Here is a 20,492-nt window from a genome sequence, read left to right on the forward strand (position 1 = left end):
GGTAAAAACAAGGAACAAGACGGGAGTCTACAACAGAGAGCCTCTGAAAAACTCCACCCAGCAGCGTATTAATGTAGATGCTGAGACTCATAGCCAAACTTTCGGCAGAATGCAGGGAAACTTACGAAAGAAGGGAGAGATAGAAAGACCTGGAGGGAACAGTTGCTCCACAAGGAGAGCAACAGAACCAAAAAATCTGGGCCCAGGGGTCTTTTCTGAGACTGACACTCCAACCAAGGACCGTGCATGGAGATAACCTAGAACACCTGCACAGCCCATGACAGCTCAGTCTCTCAGTGGGTTCCCTGGTAATGGGAACAGGGATTGTCTCTGACATGAACTCAGTGGCTGGCTCTGTGATCACCTTTCCCTGAGCGGGGAGCAGTCTTGCCAGGCCACAGAGGAAGACAATGCAGCCAGTCCTGATGAGACCTGATAGGCAAGGGTCAGATAGTGGACTAGGGGAGGGGGCATGGGAGGAGAAGAGGGAAGGAGAGTGGGATTGGGAGGGGATGAGAGAGGGGACCACAGCTGGGATACAAAATGAATAAACTGTAATTTATTTAAAAAATTAATTAATTAAAAATTATTTTGGATTATATTTTTTTCACCCATTCTTGGAAAGCAAGGGATATTTTCAATTTGTTAGTTCCGGCATCAGGAATGAGTGAAACCGGATGGGAAAACTGAAGAATCCTCTGTCTTCTTTCACAGAGCATGGGTTTTATAGATACTTTTATAGTTAGTTGTAGTGTGTTTACACTGCTTTTTGGTATAATGTCATGTTATAATCTATCCTCAAGGACATGAAAAGGTAGGAAAACAGTGTGAGGAACTTGGATATGCGGGGGGAAACAGGAAAGGAAGCGACGTGGTTGTGTGAGACTCCTTAACACTCTCCTTCGGCTTTGGAGTACAAAGAGTTACTGTCACCCTGGCTGCCGGTGGCAGTCCTTCGGCCCGCGTGTCCCGAGAACTGGGGCTGTAGGCAAGAGCCACCACGCGCAGCGAACACATTTGCTTTTAAATAGTGAGAAGCAAACAGGAGAATACGAAATACAAAACTATAAAATATGCAGGACAGTATCCTGGTATAAAATACCATATTCGGACAGGCAGTCTAGTTTAGAATCATTTAGAATGGCTGGCTAGAAAACAGAGGAGAACTTGTCTTTGTAACTTTAGGTTTGTTTAGAAGATGTTTTTGGACAAACGTCTGCCACATCTCCCCTCTTCAGTCAGTTATGAAATTTCTCTCATGTTCTACTTTTATCAAATATATTTCTGAAAGGACATAATATCTAAATCTTGTTGCTCATTTTGTTATAGCAAATATAATCGAAAATGTTTCTAGAATGAAAAATAGTAGGTTTATTAAACACTGATTATTTTATATTCAGAAAAAGTGCTGAGAAAACATCTAAGTTTTTAAAGTATTGGCTTTTAATGTTGCATATTTTGTTAAAGTCTACTTCTACTGTATGTGTGTCAGCATCTTTATGAAAAATTACATTTGTCAGCTACCTGTGTGGTATTTCCCGTGGAAGGATCAACTGGCCCTTTGAGAAACAGTAATCTTTGCTGCAATTAAAAAAAAATTTTGAAATTCTGTGTTGTTAAGTTTGGTTATATTTTTTAAAATGTGTATAATAGCAAATTTCTGCTTCTTCCTTCTTAACTTTGAGGTTAAGCAAATACATTATAGGATTGTATTGATTTAAAATTTTGTTTTCTTCACAATTTATTCATTATATATCACAATTGAGAGACAGAGAGAGACAAACACGAGATAGAACAAACATGAACTGATAGGGATGGGCACATACGCACACACAAACACATACATGTATATATTTAAACATAAACATGTAAGTACATATTTTTGTGCATACACATACATATAGTTGCATATATTCTCTTACCAGTATCACTTGGATGTGATTAATTGTAATCACAACAGCTCAGGATTTGAGCCCTGGGTTTTAGGAGCTAATCTGGGAAACAGTCAAGGAATTCAGGAGTTATGGAAGAAGGGAGGGAATTTTGATTTTATACTATGGAAATAACTGCATTATGAATTCTAGAGTTCCAAGAGTTTCTTTCTTATGGTGAACAAATAGATAGCTATTGAATCAAAGATGCTTATCAAGAAGTATCACAGGAAAGATGTTTTTTCCACTGGAGTTTGGGAAACCACAAATTTGCCATCTATGTATGTATGTATTTGTGTGTGTGTGTATTTGTGTATGTATGTATGTATGTACTTGTGTATTTATTAGTCTATGTATATATCTATCTAAATTATAAGATAGGAAAGAGATAGGTTTTAGGAAATTAACACAGAACTATATTTTTCTTTCTTAATTTTTTTTAATTATCATTTATTACCAGAATCAGGTAGTACAGTACTGCCTCTTTCATTTACATGAATCATTTTTCAGGAAGATAGTTCTGTCTCATAGTTTGTGAGTGGGGCTTTTTTATGTCGTCCTGCAGAGCATTAAAGGGAATGCAGCCCAGGGACTCACCAGTTCTAGCCCGTCCTACTGATGGCTAGCCATCTCCATCATGTTCTTCCCTCCCATGGACATCTGTGATTTAAATCCACCGAGACTTTAATACAGAGTCTCGCTCACTCTGGCAGCATATAAAATCTGCTTCACTATTTTTCTGTTGCTGTATTGATTAATTTGATTTTATAGTGATGGGATCATTGCATGGTAACTGCATTAAGGAGGAATGGATTTAATTGACTTTGTGTCCATTTTCATCATTGTCACTTTCATGTTTTATTTAAAAGTATTTCTTGACTTGAGAGGTTAAGTGGTATGATCTGCCTTTTACACATTTATGTAATCGAAGTTAGCAATGTGGCAAAACCAATAAGTGAACTAAAATCCTTGAGAACGACAGTCTATATCTAGCTTGTTTTTTTTTTTTTTTTTTTTTTACCTCAGACCAGGTATCTTCAATATACCTTGTATTAATTAAAGTGTGCTTTGTTGTTTAATGTAGTTTTTGATACGAATTGTGGCTTCGCACTGCTTAGATAAGTGGTCAGCTCCAATCGTAGGAAAATTACCCTGGGCTAATGGTTTTGGTGGTGTGATGCTTTAGGCACAGTGAGGATACAATGCAGAGAACCTTTCTGAGTGTGTGTTGTTCAAGTCTGCATTCTGTAAGGAGAAGAAGGTAGTTTATATCACAGCTTTGGTTTTGCTCTACGTCAAAATTATGGTGGCCTTTTGCTGTTAGGCTTCTGCCTGTCGTTTTGTATGTTGAGGACACAGTACTAACTGCCTCACAAGAACATTTTTATGGCCTGGAGTTTAAATGTGTAAGAATACTAGGATTTTCTAATCACATTCAACATAGAAATGGATAAATGACAGAAATATTTTACAGAAAAGACTACTTAAATGAAATCTGCCCAACTCACTTCACTAGATACCGAGAAACTCAAAAGTTTGTGAATATATTCTATATTTGCATTTATTAATTCTGAAATAATTCCTATCTCTCAAACCCTAACTACATCTCATTCTCTTTATTTGTATTTGGAGGGAACTAGGTATTTATTTTATTTCATTTTATTTTTTAGATAGAGTCTGGCTTTGTAGCCTTGGTTGGTCTAGAACTTTCTATATAGAAGTCTGTCCATGAACTCAGAGACTATCTGGCTTTTCCTCCCATGTCCATCTGATTGTTGCCTCCTCTTCACAATCTTGTTGCTGTGATTTTGAAAACATCATGCAAATGGAGTCAAATATTGTTGGTATTCAGCATTTCTAGAGTCTTCATTTAGTCCAGATGGTTCTCAAATATTTCTGTCTTGAGTATAGAATCAGGAAAGTCTCTGCCAGAGAGACTCTTAACTTGAGTTGCCCCAATGACACTCACCCCAAATATCCCTGTATATTCTGTGAAGATGTCAAAATTGGCAGGTAAAGCAGTAGGTAAATATTATCCCGTATGGGCATTCTGAGGTGCAGTTCATCTTCTGACACATACAGGCATAGAAACATGTTACAAGTAAGTTCCGAAGCCTCTGGAATGTTGCTAAGGATATTGGTATTTGCATTTGAAGTCTCGAAAACAAGGAAGAGGACAGACACCCCCTAACAGCCAGTTATAGTGCATAGTCCTTTAGTGCCAAGAGTGCCAGGTGGAGGCAGGAGGATTAAGTTCAAGATTATTTTAGTTCCCAGCAGATAATAATTGGAGGACCTAAAAAAGCGACATAGTGGTCAGTGTTTGAGTCGGTGTTAAACTTGAATTGATATATCTGGAGGAAATATGCCCTTTAACAAGGGCCCACATTTCACTAGAATTCATTCGAAATTAATGAAAATATATATTGCCATACATATCATAGTCTACTCAGGACAGTTAAGAACTTCCTAGAAATAATAACACCAGAAAAGTGCATGTGTGTGTGTGTGTATGTGCACGCGACCTTGGATAACCTAAACTTGCCTCAAACTTCTTTCCGCTTTAGCCTGCCAAGCCCAGGGATTGTAGTATGTACTAGGATTCTTAGCTAAAGCTACTTTTTAACATAAAAAAAGAACATTGGAGTAACTATTAATATTATTATTATTTTGGGTTTTTGAGACAGGGTTTCTCTTTGTAACCTTAGTTGTTCTGGACTCACTCTGTAGACCAGGCCGGCCTCAAGCTCACAGTGATCCACATGCTTCTGCCTTCCGAGTGCAACACCACCGCCCAGCAAACCATCAGTATCTTTTCTTTAAGGATACATTTTAAAAATATTTATTAATTTATTTTATGTATATGAGCGCTCTGCCTGAACCCCAAAAGAGGGTATTAGATCTCATTATAGCTGTTATGAACCAGCATGTGGTTGCTGAGAAGTGAAGAGCAGCCAGTGATTGGAAGCACCAAGTCATCTCTCCAGCCCTGAACAACTAGATTTTATATGTTAGAATACATAGCATATTTAAGTCCAACACCATCAATGATCTCTGTGTTACTACTATACATAAAATCAAATTCGAAGGTGTCCAGGTTAAGATGAGATTGAAAGCCAAAGTACAAACACCCTAAAAATAACAATGGTATTATAATATTTGGGTACTTGGCCATTATATGGAGAGTGCACTTGCACGCACAAATATGCATGCTTGCCTTTCATTCATGTGGGTCAGAAGACAGCTTGTCGCGTCAGTTCTTTTCCTCTGCTCCAGTTCCACGGACGGATCTGAAATATTCAGGTTTGTGGAACAGCGATTTGTAACTACTGAGTCTTCCCAATGGCCCTTACATGTTTTCTCCGCACAGTCAAACTCTCTGGATTGTGAAATCATAGACCCATCAGAGATGCTTAATATGTAGCTATCACTGCTTATCAGGAGAAGGAAGTAATTTCTTCAGAAACCTCAAAGAGGGAAAAGCATAATCTTTAAAAAATGAAGCAGAAATGATATGAACATAAATCAGAAAAAAAGAATAAAAATCACAGAAAATAATATTATATTTGTAGGCTGTGTTAGAGGTCCAGGAAACAGTTGAGGATGTTTGATTTAACAGCTTATTTATTATTAACAGCTTATCATTAGTTTAGTATTATATAAAATCACTGAAGTTGGAATCAGTGTTGTTTACAGCAAGTGAATTGAACCTGAGTACACTTGCCATGCACCAAAGCCTGCTTTCCTAAAATGTTCATTCCTTTTTGTGCCTGTTGGGAAAAGAATTGACTTTGTATCTTTCAGGGCAGGGGTTACTTTTGGCAAAAAGGACATTACCAGCATTCCTACAGACTAAATTCTTTCTTTCTCTCAAGGCTCACCAGAAATCGTCTTGCCTCATCTTCCTGTGTTTCTGTAACATGGTAGAGCAGTATTTTCAAAGTGTCTCCTTGTCTATAAACTTAATGATAGATCACAATTCAAAGTCTTAAGATGCCTCAGTTGGTAACGGTCTCTGCTGCCAAGCCTGATCCTTGAGATCTTCTTGATGTGAGAGAGCTTACAACTGCAAGTTCACCTATACTTGAATGCACACACAAGTATATAATAAAGATGTAAAAGTTATCAAACATAAAATGAATTGTTATATATTATTACTCCATAATAATTTGGTTTATTTGTTATCTTTTTCACTCTCTGACCTCTTTATAATAATAGGGGAAGTAGTGAATTTTTTTTTTTTTTTTAGCAAAGTATCTACAGTCATGTCAAGTGACTGTTTTTGGAATTTATACTCCCTCTGAGGGGCATGTTTGGATTGCTGAGTAGAGTTCACATGTGTGAGGGATTGAGGGGTGCGTGATGTGAGTGACTGCAGTTAACCATTGTTACTCTGTCTGCAGGTGCTTCTGAGTGAGGACTCAGACAGTGATGGCGTTGTTGCTCACTTCCCTGCCCATGAGAAGCCAGTGTGCTGTATGGCTTTCAATACTAGTGGTAAGGCTTTTGGAAAACCATTATCTCATGAGTTTTCTAGCTCTATTGAAAATATGTAATGGGGTTGGGGATTGCAGAGATAGCCCAGCAGTTAAAGTCCTTGTTGTGCTTGCAAAGGGCTCAGACACACACACACACACTCACCAACTGCCTGTACCTTGAGCTTCAGGGCATCTCACCCCCTCTTCTGGCGTCTGTTGGCACGCCATGCATACATGGACACAAACCCCCGGGAGGAAACCACGGTGCCTGTGTATGACAGGTAATAACGGGACCACTAAGTGGTGTTTGAAAGACTCCGCTTACAATCCATCTCACCGTACCCACCCAAAACTCTAGTTTCATCATTTGAAAAGTGCTGTTTGAAGCGCTGCAGTTGGGAAACAGTGCTCCTGAGGCCTCCTTAATTTTTGCTTCAAAGTCATGCCCCAAATACCAATATCACAAACTCAAATCTTAATGTATTAGAGACACATGTTATTTGTAATAAGGTTTTTTTCCACATGACATTGTTCAAACTTTTAGTTTTCTCTCTCTGGTTTTGCTTAAGGCATGAGATGATGACTAATATTAATAAAAATGTGCAATGCCCTATTATCCTCTTTTGCTCTAGAGTTTTTTCTAATTAAGAAAACAATTGACCTCTGACCTAGAACAGTAATTTTCTAGTCTTTCACTGTTAGAAACAGTTCTATTAATGAAGAATGGGCCAGTTCTTACTGTACTGATGAACAGAATGAATGTCAGCTCAGTAACACTGGGGGAAAATGAATGAAGTCTAACATACTTGGTTTCTAAACAAAAGATGAAACTGCTGTTTGTTTCATAGCTGATCCTTTTTTTGTAAATTTATAGGCTTCAGGTCCTGCTCATTGGGTGATGTATCTGAGAGTCTTAGCATTTTTATCTTATTTTTCTGAAATGATATGTAACTTTAAATGATGGGAAAGATCTGCTTTTTAAAAATTTTAATTTTATTTATATATTTATTTATTACAATTTATTCACTTTGTATCCTCGCTGTAGCCCCCTCCCTCATCTTCCCCTATGCCCCTTCTTTAATCCCCTGATGTCAGAAGCAGTCTCTGTTCCCCTTACTAGGGAACCCACTTAGAGCTGCCATGGGCTACATCTGTGCAGGGGTTCTAGGTTATCTCCATGCATGGTCCTTGGTTAGAGTGTCAGTCTCAGAAAAGACCCCTGGGCCCAGATTTTGTTTGTTTGTTTGTTTGTTTGTTTTTTTGTGGAGCTCCTGTCCCCTCTAGGTCTTTCTATCTCCACCTTCATTTGTAAGATTCCCTGCACTCTGCCCAAAGGTTGGTATTTTCTTTGATACCCTGGTGGTTAGAGGTCCTTTGTGTAAGGCTCCTATCCTGTTCCCTTTATTCTCCTACTTCTGATGTCTATCCTGTTTGCCCTTCTGAACGAGGGAGGATTAAGCATCTTCCCTAGGGACCTCCTTGTTGTTTAGTTTCTTTAGGAATATGGATTTTAGTATGTACTACACTTTCTGTATCCATTCCTCCGTTGAGGAACATCTGGGTTGTTTCTAGATTCTGGCTATTGCGAATAAAGCTGCTATGAACATAGTTGAGCAAATGCCCTTATTGAATGGTGGGGCATTTTTTGGATATATGCTTAGGAGTGGTATAACTGGGTCGTGAGGTGGCACTCTTCCTAATTGTCTGAGAAAGCACCAGATCGATTTCCAAAGTGGTTGTACAAGTTTACATTCCTACCAGCAGTGGAGGAGTCTTCCCCTTTCTCCACATCCTTTCCAGCATGCATCATCCCTTGGGTTTTTGATCTTAGCCATTCTGATGGGTTGAGGTTACGATCTGCTCTGTGCACCCCCCCCCCCCCGCTTTTAAATAAAGAATGAACAAGAAAGTCATAGTGGACACTTTCAGTTAATCACCCTCCCAATATCCTAATGAGTAATTTTTGATGATGGGAGATTTTTATTCTAGTGGTTGATGATCAGTAAGATTCATTTAATTAACACAGACAATATCTGTTGTGATTCTCTGAATGTTGGGGGAAGTGTGTTAATATTGGAGACATGCTTTGAAAGTGTGTTCACTTGTGTCAGTCTCCCTTGGGTGACCCGCATGACTCATTTTGAATTCTCTGTTGTGTCCACTTTCCTTTGGATTGTCACGTACTCCACGTCACCCCCAGTGCTTCTGACCAGGTAGCTGCCGTTTCTTCTGTCTGTAAAGATGCACTGTGCACCCTCCACGGTGTAAACATAGCCAGTTTCCTTCGTCCCCGCCAACAAAGAGTTTTCTCTGATCTCATTTTGAGGTCCGCATCTCACCATTCTGCGTGACCTGTCCTATGCGATAAAATTAAAATGGCAATACTTATATGTAGTTTTCTCTGTTCCCAGAGCATTGTTTGTAAGTATGATATCATTTATTTTGAGATGTTCACTTGTTTAGCTGTTTCTTTCCTTTGTGAGCTTGTAATTTCCTTTCAGCTAGGGATCTGTTGTCATCCATCTTTATATAGTGCAGGCAAGTATCTTAGTGTATTCGCAATGTTACGGAATACATTTTTTTTTAACAGTCTCAGGTATAGATTAATGACCATTGTTTTTATCCTCTGCTTTGGAAATAAAAGGGATCGGTCTGAACAATACTTATGTTTCTTTTTGAGGTTCTGGAGGTTGAACAGGTCCAGGTACATGCTTGGCAAATACTGTCACTAAGCTATATACCAAGCCAGTATTTTTTGTTTGTTTGTTTGTTTCTTTCCTCATTTATTTAAATTGATATTTTGACCTAAGCACCTTTGGGCTGTATGGAATTTATTCATTTCAATATGTTTCATTTATCAAGCGCTTCTGTATAGTGGTTGCATATAATTTCATAATAGCCATCTCTGAGGCTTCTTACTGTCAGCAGAAATACTTCACAGAGAAGCCACTATTTCTCAGTCAGTGCTCCACTGAAGTGATTGGTATACCTGTGATCTTGTGCACAGCAATTGATACGTATTTTCTTATAATTTTAATTATTTTTATTATACAGTTCCCTGAATATGGAATATTGTTGAAAATTGCTATATACTATACTCGCGCGCGCGCGCGCGCGCACACACACACACACACACAGCACATGACATGACACCACACCATGTGGCATGCTCAGTTTGTTAGTTCTCATGTTTGTGGTGCTGGGTACTATAAACAGGACCTCCCAAGTAGCTGTCCACTTAAAAAAATTTCACAAGTGGTTATTTTGGCTTCTCAATAAATATTATTTTAATGAATTGGTTCTTGGGCTTTACCATATTTTGAGAAGGGCTTTTGATGTTAAACTTTTTAAAGCTGTCTGTCAGATAATTCTGATTATACTGGCTTCATCTGAACACTGTCTTTGACCAATTCCTCCTTCCATTGATTTGGTGATTCAGTTGATGTGGTGGTTTCTGTAAGTCCAATATCCAGTTAAGTGAGGTGGTGAGAAGGACAGGATGCTGGTTGAAAATATGTCAGTCTCATCATTTTGGTAGGGTTTGAGAAATGTTCTCTATATGTGGTGGTGGTTTATAATGAAGTATTGCTCAGTTAAGTTTGCAGCAATGCTGTGTTGTAGCTTGTTGGCAGAGATGCAAGAGGAATGTATTTGTATTTGCCTGCATGTATGTCATGTGCATGCAACCCTTGGTTGCCAGGAGAAGGCATCAGATCCTTTAGAGTTGGAGTTGCAGGTAGTTGTGGGTGGCTGTGTGGGTGCGGGGATCATTTCTGCAGCCCCCGAGAGACGCCGCACAGTTGCTTACCTTCCTCCTGAGATCATTACTATTTGGCTCCGGATACTTCTCCTCGGGTGAATGCTGTAAAAACATTCAGTTGATGAAGCTGTGGAACTTACTCCATTTTTAATTCTTTGGAAATTGTGAATCAAGTAGTAATTAGGAGCTGCTCAGTTTCTTATAAAGTCACCGGGTTAGCCCTGGTTTCCTTTAGTCAGCCCCTCCCTCAGTTCCTTTTTGCTCACGTATGTAGCCCAGGCTGGTCTCAGCCTGCAGTGTTGGAACACCATCCCCAGATTTCCTTTGGACTCTGGCTTCTCATTGTTCTCTGTGCCTTCTTGGATTTACATGTGCATGCGTGTACATGATGTATTCCTGTCAGTTAAGTTCATAGATGTCTAAATAGATGTGTGAATTCCTCTTTTCTGTCTATTTAAAATGTTCAAGGAAGCTGAAGTATTAGTTTATTACTTTCCATTTGAATTCTTCCTTAGGACACGCTACTAAGTTTGGTAATAAATGTGAAATAAAATGAGATTTTTTTTAAAAATGTGGAATAATTATATTGTTAGATTCTGAGTTGTATAATTTGAGTGGATCTTATTGCAATAGGTACTTTTGTATTTATATTGAGTTATTTGGTGTATTAAATTTCTTTCAAATTGTGGGTTTTTGTTTGAATTGTAACTTACAGATACTTTACTAAATGGTACAGTCTTCCTTTACACAAGATTTTTTTCTAAATTTATTTATATAGAAATTTTAACTGTATCAGCCCTCTAATCATTCCTTGCCATTTGTTTATTTCTTTATATCTTAGTTTATTTACTTTACATCTCAAGGGTGCCTTCTTCCTGCCTTGCTATTTAAAAATGACATTTTCATCTAATAGAGTACAAATAACAATAGTGCTTGTTAGAATATTTCTTGCAATTTGAGAGAGATTCTTAAAAGAAACCATCACAACATATTAAAAAAAAAAGTGTGTAGCATTTTGTTTTTAAAGCTGGGCCTTGGCTCTTCTCATGCCAGCTTACTTGGGTGAATCATATTATATATAGGATGTGCTATATGTAAATTTGTTTTAGTGTTTCTTTTTTTAAAGAGACATAGTCTTGGATGACAGTTATGAATATGTTCTGGGCAACAGAAGCAAAAGCAAAGCAGACGTTTGGCCATCTCCTGGGCAATGTTAACTATCCTGTAAACTGTGCCTCGTGGATTTGTGAGGAAAGTAGACCCATTGGCGGGTGACTGGTGGCTCTGTGTCCTGTGGGACCTTTTAGAAACGGAATTAAGGGTTGCCAGTAAACAGACTTGTGAAAGTTCTTGTTCAGCAGCTGTGTTCAGTTTGTTTTTTAATTTTGCATTCCCACACTTGTTTATTAGCTGTGACTCTGAGTCCAGAATCAAAACAAATATTTTAATGGTTGTATTTATGATTTGTTTAGAAATGCCTTGCTGAGACCTTTGTAAATTCAGTATGGGTGGTATATGTCTGTTGCTTTCAATTATTTAGGTACAAAATGGGTAACATTTTCTTGAACTTTTGTGTTAAAGCACTACTTTTCTGGGCAGCTTGACGTTTTTTGCTCTCTTAAGCAGGAAGCAGAGTCCTCATATTGCCATTCTCTCCATACGCGCACACTTTCCCTGTCGTTTTGTATCTCGTGAAGCATTCACAGGATGGAGCTTGGTCCTTCTTCACATCATTACCCGCCCTCCAATTTAGATTTTAGTTCACATATTTTTTTAAATCACATTTTAAGCTTTTAAGTCATTGCTTTAAAAAATAGATGCGTTATATTTTATTTTATGTATGTGGGTGTTTTGCCTACATGTATACATGTATGTGTATGGTGTGTGCCCGCTGCTGCTAGAGGCCAGAACAGGGCATTTGATCCCCTAGAACTGCAGTTACAGACAGGTGTAGGCCACAGGGTAGGTGCTGGAAACTTAACTCTGCTCCTCTGAAAGAGCTGTTGTGTTTGCTCTGTCTGAGCCCTGCCTGCCGAGAACTTGTCAAACCCTGCACAGTCCTCACAGGTCTCGGTGGGCCGCCTGCTGCTGTTCCTCCCTGAAATGCATTTTCACTGACAGTCTTTTCAGTCTTCTGGAGATTTGTTTCATTTCTGTTTTGCTCTTTGTTGAAACAGCCTGCCTCTGTCCTTCCTTCCCTCCCTCCCTCCCTCCCTCTCTCCTTCCCTTGTTCCTTCTGTCTCTCTGTCTCTCTTTTTCCTGTAATGTACTCTCTGCCTGGTGAAATGTGTTCTCCTTGTTGGACATATTTTCTTTACATCCAGTCAGCAAGAACTTTTATTTTCTGGCCTCTCAATGGTTTTTATTATAGGGAAAAAATGAAATTTTTATTAAATCCAGTCTCCCCCACACCTTTCTGTAAGTCTTTGCTGGGATGTGCAATCCTCCTGCCTCAATCTAGTAACTCCAGGTTAAATGAGAAACCCTGTCTTAAAAAATAAAGTGGAGAGGAACAACCAACTTCCATCTCCATACTTAAAACACACACACACACCACAGAGAGAGAGAGAGAGAGAGAGAGAGAACAATTACATATTTGTCGTCAAATCAGCCCTTTCAACCTTTTAAATATGTGGTACTATTTGTTCTCTGTCTGTGTGCCTCATTTCAGGTGTCATTTTAGAAGAATTCTCTGAACTTCATAAAATATTATTCTTCCATATTACCTCATTTTTCAGCTTACCTGAGCAGTTGCTCTATCTTCTTGTCCCGGCATAAATTCTTCCCCCCTTTTAAGATCAGAATAACAAGGGATAAAATTGTGATCTAAAATACTATTTTAACACATAGTTGAGTTCTTATCAAATATTCACTGTTCTTCTTTTTACTATTACTGACCTCCTTCACCCTTGTATTTTAATAGATTATCACTGGTCAGGATCTCTCCTTATGTGTTTTTATTAGAAGTAAACATTAATTAAACATTAATGTTAGCTCAGTTCTAGATGAATTTACATTGAACAGTTAATTTTATTAAGTCTGTTAGTTTTTTCATAATTATAAAAACTCTAGCAGTGCCAAGATAGAATATTTTTCTACTCACATGTTGAATAAAGTCTGCTCATTTCTAAATTATTCCTTGAAAAGCAATTATTTTCCATGCTGGCATGTACCTATTATAAATATAATTAAAATTAAAGTTTATTGTAGTTATGAATTATAAATATCCTATAGAAACTATATTTTATTTGAGAAATAAAAACCAGCAAGTATGTTCCGTGCCATCTTGCCTTAGATATCAAAAGATATGTGTTCTTTCTTAAATTGGGAGTTGAAAGAAAGAATTACTCAACTGGGTGCAATAGCCCAGACACTTGTGGAATAAATGTCATGTTTGTAAATAATTGATTTTCTCTGTAGAGGTGTCACTCCTGCCAGCTGAGCTGCTGGGTGCTGTGAAGTACAGCACATCTGCATTTTAAGTAATTATCTTTGCATGGCAGTGAAATTGCTTTTCCAGCCATCAATAAAAGGAAAATGAATGTTGAGGCTCCACTAAAGCAGATTAAACGTGTAGCCTTTGGATGCTAGCTGTATCTATAATGGAATGGAATTCTCCTGGTTACTCAAATGGTGCATCCTGTGAAGGAGGTGGTTGCTTGGGTTAATCGTTATTAACGAGATTTAAATTGGATATTTTTACATGGAAGCTATTCCCATTGATCATTGCAAAGTGTCAGGAAACACCCTGCCTTTATTTTTATTTATATTTGTAAACACTCATAGGTTTTTTTGCTTGTCTCATATTTTTTAAGACAGTTTTGCATTCTGTAGCCCAGACTATTGTGAAGATCATTCTGTTTCTTAGGATGACCTCAAACTCATGTTTCAAAAGATTACCTTTTAAATTATTTATTCTTTGATGGTTTCATAAATGCATATATTATGTCTTCTTGCCTACTCTCTCAAGGGTTACGGCCACAAGCCATCAGGCTGGATGTGTCCCAGGTTTTTACAGAATAGTGAGGTAAGAGAATTTCCCTCCGACAGTGTGAGTGCATCAGCACCACTCAGCAGTATTGTAATGTAGCAAAGACAGCCTGAAGCGTCCTTGCCGACCCTGCCACTACACCCTGTGTGGGGTCCTTACTCTATTGTACACTTGTATTTACGTCTGCTCTCATAATCTTGTTATGGTTAGGGTTACACACGAAATGTTTTTGTCCCCTTTCTTCTGTCACACTGTAATCATGTGAGAGTCAGAGGGAACTTAGTGGGAATTAGGATTAGTGACATTAATTGCTAAGATAAAACATAGTCGTTTAACGTAATTTCAACTATCTGTTAATAAGAGAGGAGGTTTCAAAAAGGAGAGCCATGATGTTGGCTCTATGCAGGGTCTATCCTGGATTTCCAGTAGTCAGTGAAGCATCTGCCCATCCTCACTGGCCTGAGTGTGTTGGCGCAGTGAGCACTGGATCAGTAGGATACGGTACGCAGTCGGACTGTGTGGAATTATAAGCATGAGGCACACACTGGTGGCTCAGTTGCCACACAACTATGAAGATTTGAGCTCAGAACCCCAACACCCTTGTGGAGAAAGTGTGGCTATGTGCATCACAGTACACCGATGGGTGAGGCAGACTCGAGATGGTCCCTGGGCAGTCAGCTGGGTTCAGTTGGTGAACTCCAGATTCAGTGAGAGACGCTGCCTCAAAAAATAGAGAAAGGAACTGATTGAGACAACCAGTTTGAGACACGGGAACAATATGTAAATATCTAGTTTTGTTATAACTAGGTGCCTACAGCATATATTATTGAACTTGAAAAGGGGGTGTGATAGGCTCCCAAATATAACATAAAAAAAAAAAAACCCAAAAAAACAACCCTTCATGGTTTGCTTGTGAGTACAGAGTCGGTAGTTAAAGTACTGGGGCCCTGAGTATATATCTGGTCCTTAGCCTTCCTTCTGTTCTTCAGCCTGGGGCTTGCCTCATTCAGACTGCTCTTTTTTTTTTTTTTTTTTTTTGTCATACATTAAATATTAGCTGAGATGTTAATTGAGCTGTAGCTATCTATGGATAATTTTCCAGCTCCACCCACCAATCGCTCTAGAGGACCTAGCTCATTAATAGTTTCCTTTGCACCTATTTCCTAATATCTGGGTTTCCATGCTTATGTGTGTTGATGGATGTCAACTTGTTGTTCCTCAGGCTTTTCACACTTTGAGAAATTGTTGCACTCATTTTTGAACAAGGTTTTGATTTATATCCATCTTCTACACTCTGTTACCTCCCCGACTTTCCCTTATCAAAGTAATGAAATATTTTTGCGCTCTCACCATGCTTTCATTTTCCTATGAACATTTTTATAAATTTTATTCCTTCATATGCTACTGGTATTTTTCTGTCATTACTTTATGTTAATAGTTAAATGTTTTGAGAGCAAATATTTATGTTAATGTTATCAAATGAAGCTGACTCTAATTTTAAGGTTCCCTGTTTCAAGGGTCTCAGTTTTTCTCTCCTGTCTCCCTCTGTGTCTCCAACTTCCCTCTTGTCTTCCCCTTCTCTCTTTCCTGTCTCTGACATGGTCTCACCTTGCACATGTGGCTAGCCTGGAACTTATAATTTAGGCTGAGATAGCCTTGTCCCTCTGCCTGTCAGGTCCTGGGATTGCAGGCATGTGGCATAATGTCTGGCTGATACTAAACTTATATAGAGTTTTTAAAAATATAAATCATGTAAAAGATATAAGCTATTTAAATGTATTATAAAGAAGAAAGGACTGTATGATTAAACACAGACATACTGGGATAGAATTGAATGGAATAGGACTATTGAGTTTTTGAAAAATAGGAATTAACTTATCCTGGCAAGTATAATGTTCTCAGTGAATGTGTCTGGAAAAACAGGATATTCCTTTAATCAAAAACACACACAATAAACTTAGAATGGATCATAGACTTTAAAATCTAAGACTGTGAAACTTTAAAAAAGAAAGTGTGGATTGTGCCCGTTGTCTCTGAGATAGGGATAAAATGTCCCTCACTGTTATAAAATGAGACTTCATCAGAAATCAAAGGCCCCGGAAAGCTCTGAGACACTGAAAGGAATCCCGGCCACTGGGAAGAAACTGCTGAGCTCCCAGCGCTCAGGTCTTGCTGTGCAGTGCTGGGCAGTGCCACCTGTGGCTCCAGAGGATCGAGTGCCTCTTATGGGCACCGGACACCTGCACCAACTGGGGAGGGGCTGTAGAAGCATAATTAAAACTAAGATAATTACATGAAGTTAATTAACAATGAAAGTAATTGAAATTAAAAAAAAGCAAAGTCAAGTTGAAATTTGTGAAAGTCATGATGTAAATATCCAATGATGATCAACATGCTAATTAAATCCAGGAGACATTGCGGATTACAATTTAAAAAAACATACAATGGGCTCAGTGGCACTCCTGTAATCCCAGTACTCCCAGATGAGGCTCGTGGATCTGTGTGAGACCAAGGCCATCCTGGTCTACAAAGTGAGTCTAGGACATCCAAGGCTACACAGAAAGCCTTGTCTCAGAGTTAGGGGAGGGGGGATTGTCATTTAAAAAAATCAATTTGGTGTTCTCTCATAGTATCAAGCATTAAATATCTGATTGCATCTTCTTGCTTTTACATAATCACCTCAGAGAAATGAAGCATGACCACACGGAAAGTAGCAGTAGAGTGTGAGAGTTCATAAAGTGAGAATCTCTGACGAATGGCAACGGAAATGGCAGCATTTTATTGTACTCTATAAGCAAGTGAACAAATTGTTGCTTCTTCCAGTGACTAGGCCCAGAAAATCCTGTGTTAGTTTTTACAGGTCTTCATACCATGCTGTATGAAGTCATTGCAGAAATGAAATCTGTAGTTAGAGCTGGGTGATTGGGAGTAGACAGACAGTTGTACACATAGGGATATATTTCTGATATCTCTATCTTATTTTTAGTAATAACTAAGTTGATATATGATGCATTCATTATATGTAATTATTTATTATACCTTAATAAAACTCAAGAAATTACGAATATATTCTGATATGTAATAAAAATACTTAAACATTTGGAAAAACAAGACCATGTGTAAACATGTACTGAAATCTGATATAACTATATTAAAGTTCCTAAGTGGTAGCAGAAGCGTATTGAAGATGGTAGCATTATAGGAGTTACTGTTGGCGTTTCGAGACAGGCTCTTGCTTTGCAGTCCAGGCTGCTCTGGGTCTCTGATGCTGCTGCCTCAGTCTGAGTGCAGGCATGCACAGGTAAAATACTCAAACATTCAAGATCAGGGACAAGCGAATGAAGTAAAAACTGTCACAACATGTTATTCTCTAGCTGCTAAACATGCAGGCATCTGGGTGTACGTCAGAGCCGAATCAGACTTTTCCATGTGAACTGTACGTGTGTAGTAAGTATCTTCTATTTAGTTTGGACCTATATTGGTACAGAACAAGACAACTCGAGGATGGCATCAAATTATCAAATTATCTGTTTACTTTATTGTTTCTCTCAGGATGTTTTGTAGTGTGTTTTATAAAGATTTATATTCTGGACTCCTAGATCGGAAGATTATCAGTGTCTTTGAAAAGTAACATGCTTCTATAACTGTTGACTAGATTGATGCTCTGGGACTGCAGATTCAGGCCAGAGACAGAAAGCGCACAGCGTATGTGGCTCCATCCACACCGTGGCCCCCAAATCCAAAAATAAAAACAACAACAACAAAAACAAATCCCAGAGCCTCCAAGCAAAAATCAATACAACCGGGGGTTGGGGGAAGAGACAAGGGTTGAGTGTGCCCTTGTGTGCTAATGAAGAAATGGATGCTGTGTACATGTGGACTTTGAGCTTTGAGTGCACTGTTGTGATGTACCAGAATTCAGTTAGTTAAGTGAATGTTATTAATATTTCATTAATAGTTATTTTTAATATTAATATAATAATGCTGTAGTTTCTTGGAGTCTGAACCTGAAATCTTATTTCTCTGCTTTTGTTCTTTTTTACAAATTTGCCTTTATACCATTGCAACTTACAGTGGTTTGCAGCTATCCAAGTAGAAACAATACCTTGCAAGAATTAATGGTAAAGTATAGACATGTTTTATGAGCACTACGGTCTGATTTTTGACAGAGAATTCTTTCCCACCCCACCTCAGTGCTTATGAATCTTTTTTGATAGAGAGTGTGACTTAACTGGCAATTTGTGTTTGAATTCTAATGTGTGTACATGATAAAGAAGCACACAATTAGATAGGTGTTATAAATAGGATTTTGGAATCATGTTACCAAGATTTCATAGCCTGTGCTCATTGCTGTTTGCTAGTCTTTAATTTCACTCTTTGGTCTAACCAGCTGATGCCCAGTTGAAAAGTCTTGAAGCCACAACAGCCTTAACATTCTGCAGCAACCTCAGATGCTAGACAACAGCAGCTTCCGTGCTCATCTATCAAACGGAGTGAGGGAGAGGAAGCTTCCCGAGAAACACACAGCAGCGCCTAAACAGCTAATCACTCTGCGCTTCCGCTTCCAGGCCCTATAATTAGAAGCCCTTCTTTTCCTTGTATTCCCAGATGACGCAAATGCTTTTTGTGGCTTGGCACCTCGTTTGGGGCGTGGGTTTAGTTTCTGGCCTGGCCAGCGTCTGGTTTAGTCTCCTGATGCTGCACAAATAGTTCTCTAGCCACAGTCTGCTCCATATTCCTTTTTCCTTTTATGTGTATATGCTTTAAAACTGTTTTCTAGAAAAAGAGGGAGCTTACTGTTTCTTTGCAGAATGTATGTAAAAGGGGAAATTGTAAATTACAAAAGCACTTGATTCTGTAGAACTGCACTAGCTGCCTCTTCCTTTCCTTTCTGCCTTTTTAAGTTTCTATTTTCTAAAAGTTTTGTGATTCATATGAATTCACTCGTGGGTTCTGTTTGGGTATATAGAAGAGAATAACATCTGAGGCAGGCTACACACATGATCCAGCGGTTCCCACGTGAAGGGCTGTTGTCCTAAGGGTTTGGAGGGGTTTACATAGGAACAACTAGGCAGATCAATGCTGAGACACGTGCATGTGTGGATGCCATTCACATGGTTTAGTCAGCCTTCCATTTAAATGCTCATACAAGCAGAGTGCTGGTCGTGAAAGAAGGATATTGCTGTTCATCTGTAGTATGTGAGTATGTATGGATTAGAAATACATACGCACCTTTTTTTCTCATTAAAATGATGTACCTGTTGTGTGTCAAATGTCCCAAACTGATTTTTGTAGAAAGGTAGAATCAGAAGATAGCAGTTGAGTTGTGGCTGCTCAAACGTACTGTAACCGAGCAAAAAGCAAGAGAGGAAAATGCATGCCCTGAATGGTTGTGACCGAGGTAGGAGTTCATAATGACTCACAAAAAGGAAGGAATGTGAAGTGGCCGTATGGATCTTGGTGCAAGAGAAGCTAATTCATGTATTAACAGATTATTACCTATTATTAAGTTACTTACAATAATACTTTTCATCATCTAAAATGTATATAGGCAGGGAAAATGTTATGTGATGATTACTGCATTACCTAGACCTACATTTTGCCAGGGAAATTGGACACACAGATGGACTGTAAGTGAAGATCTTACCTCTTGTGTTCATTCATGCCCTTTGTTACTGCATGACAGTAAAACACTCTACACAAAAATACAATGAGACCATCTCTCTAAGCTAGATGCGTACAATGCACGCTCTGGAATAATCCTCAAAGCCATAGCTTAAAGCAAAAATATTAAAAAGAAAGATTTCTTACTTCCCTAGTAGGGGAGGTACCATGATCAAGAAGGTAGTTTTCATCTATCTCCCATGGGTCTGCCAGCCCCCATGCTTTCCTCAAATATGGAGAACTCAACTGCATAATTTGTGGTAGCTGAGAACTGTGCTCTTGGTCTTCCCTAGACTCCTTACAAACAATTCCAAAGAGCCAGGCTGTGGTGGAGCACATCTTTAACCCCAGCACTCCTATGCCATTATTTTATAGAAGTATGTGCTTTGTGGAGGCAGAGGCAAGATGGATCTGTGAGTTTGAGGCCAGCCTGGTCTATAGAGCCAGTTCCAGGATAGCTAGGGCTACACAGAGAAACCCTGCCTCAAAAACATAAAAAACAACAACAATAGCAGCAGAAGCAGTACTAATCCAAACTAGAAAAAGGTAAGTCTACATGAGGAATAAACATTGTTCTGCATAAAACCAAGCAAAGAAAAAGGATACAAGCAGATAAATTAAACAACGGAAACTTAAATTCCACCACTAATAAATGTACTATGTGAGAC

The 20,492-nt window shown here is 38.6% G+C and overlaps 1 protein-coding gene across 1 annotated transcript in view; it reads left to right on the forward strand.

Moving 5' to 3' along the window:
* Positions 1-20,492, forward strand: part of Bcas3 (BCAS3 microtubule associated cell migration factor) — a 440,143-nt gene that overhangs the window by 117,301 nt on the left and 302,350 nt on the right. Inside the window, exon 15 of the mRNA XM_055619572.1 lies at positions 6,335-6,428. Coding sequence (XP_055475547.1) covers positions 6,335-6,428 — 94 coding nt within the window. The remainder of the gene's footprint in view (positions 1-6,334; positions 6,429-20,492) is intronic.

The sequence above is a fragment of the Psammomys obesus genome, unplaced genomic scaffold (assembly GCF_907164565.1).
Source record: "Psammomys obesus unplaced genomic scaffold, mPsaObe1.curated_primary_1811, whole genome shotgun sequence".
Lineage (NCBI taxonomy): Eukaryota > Metazoa > Chordata > Mammalia > Rodentia > Muridae > Psammomys > Psammomys obesus.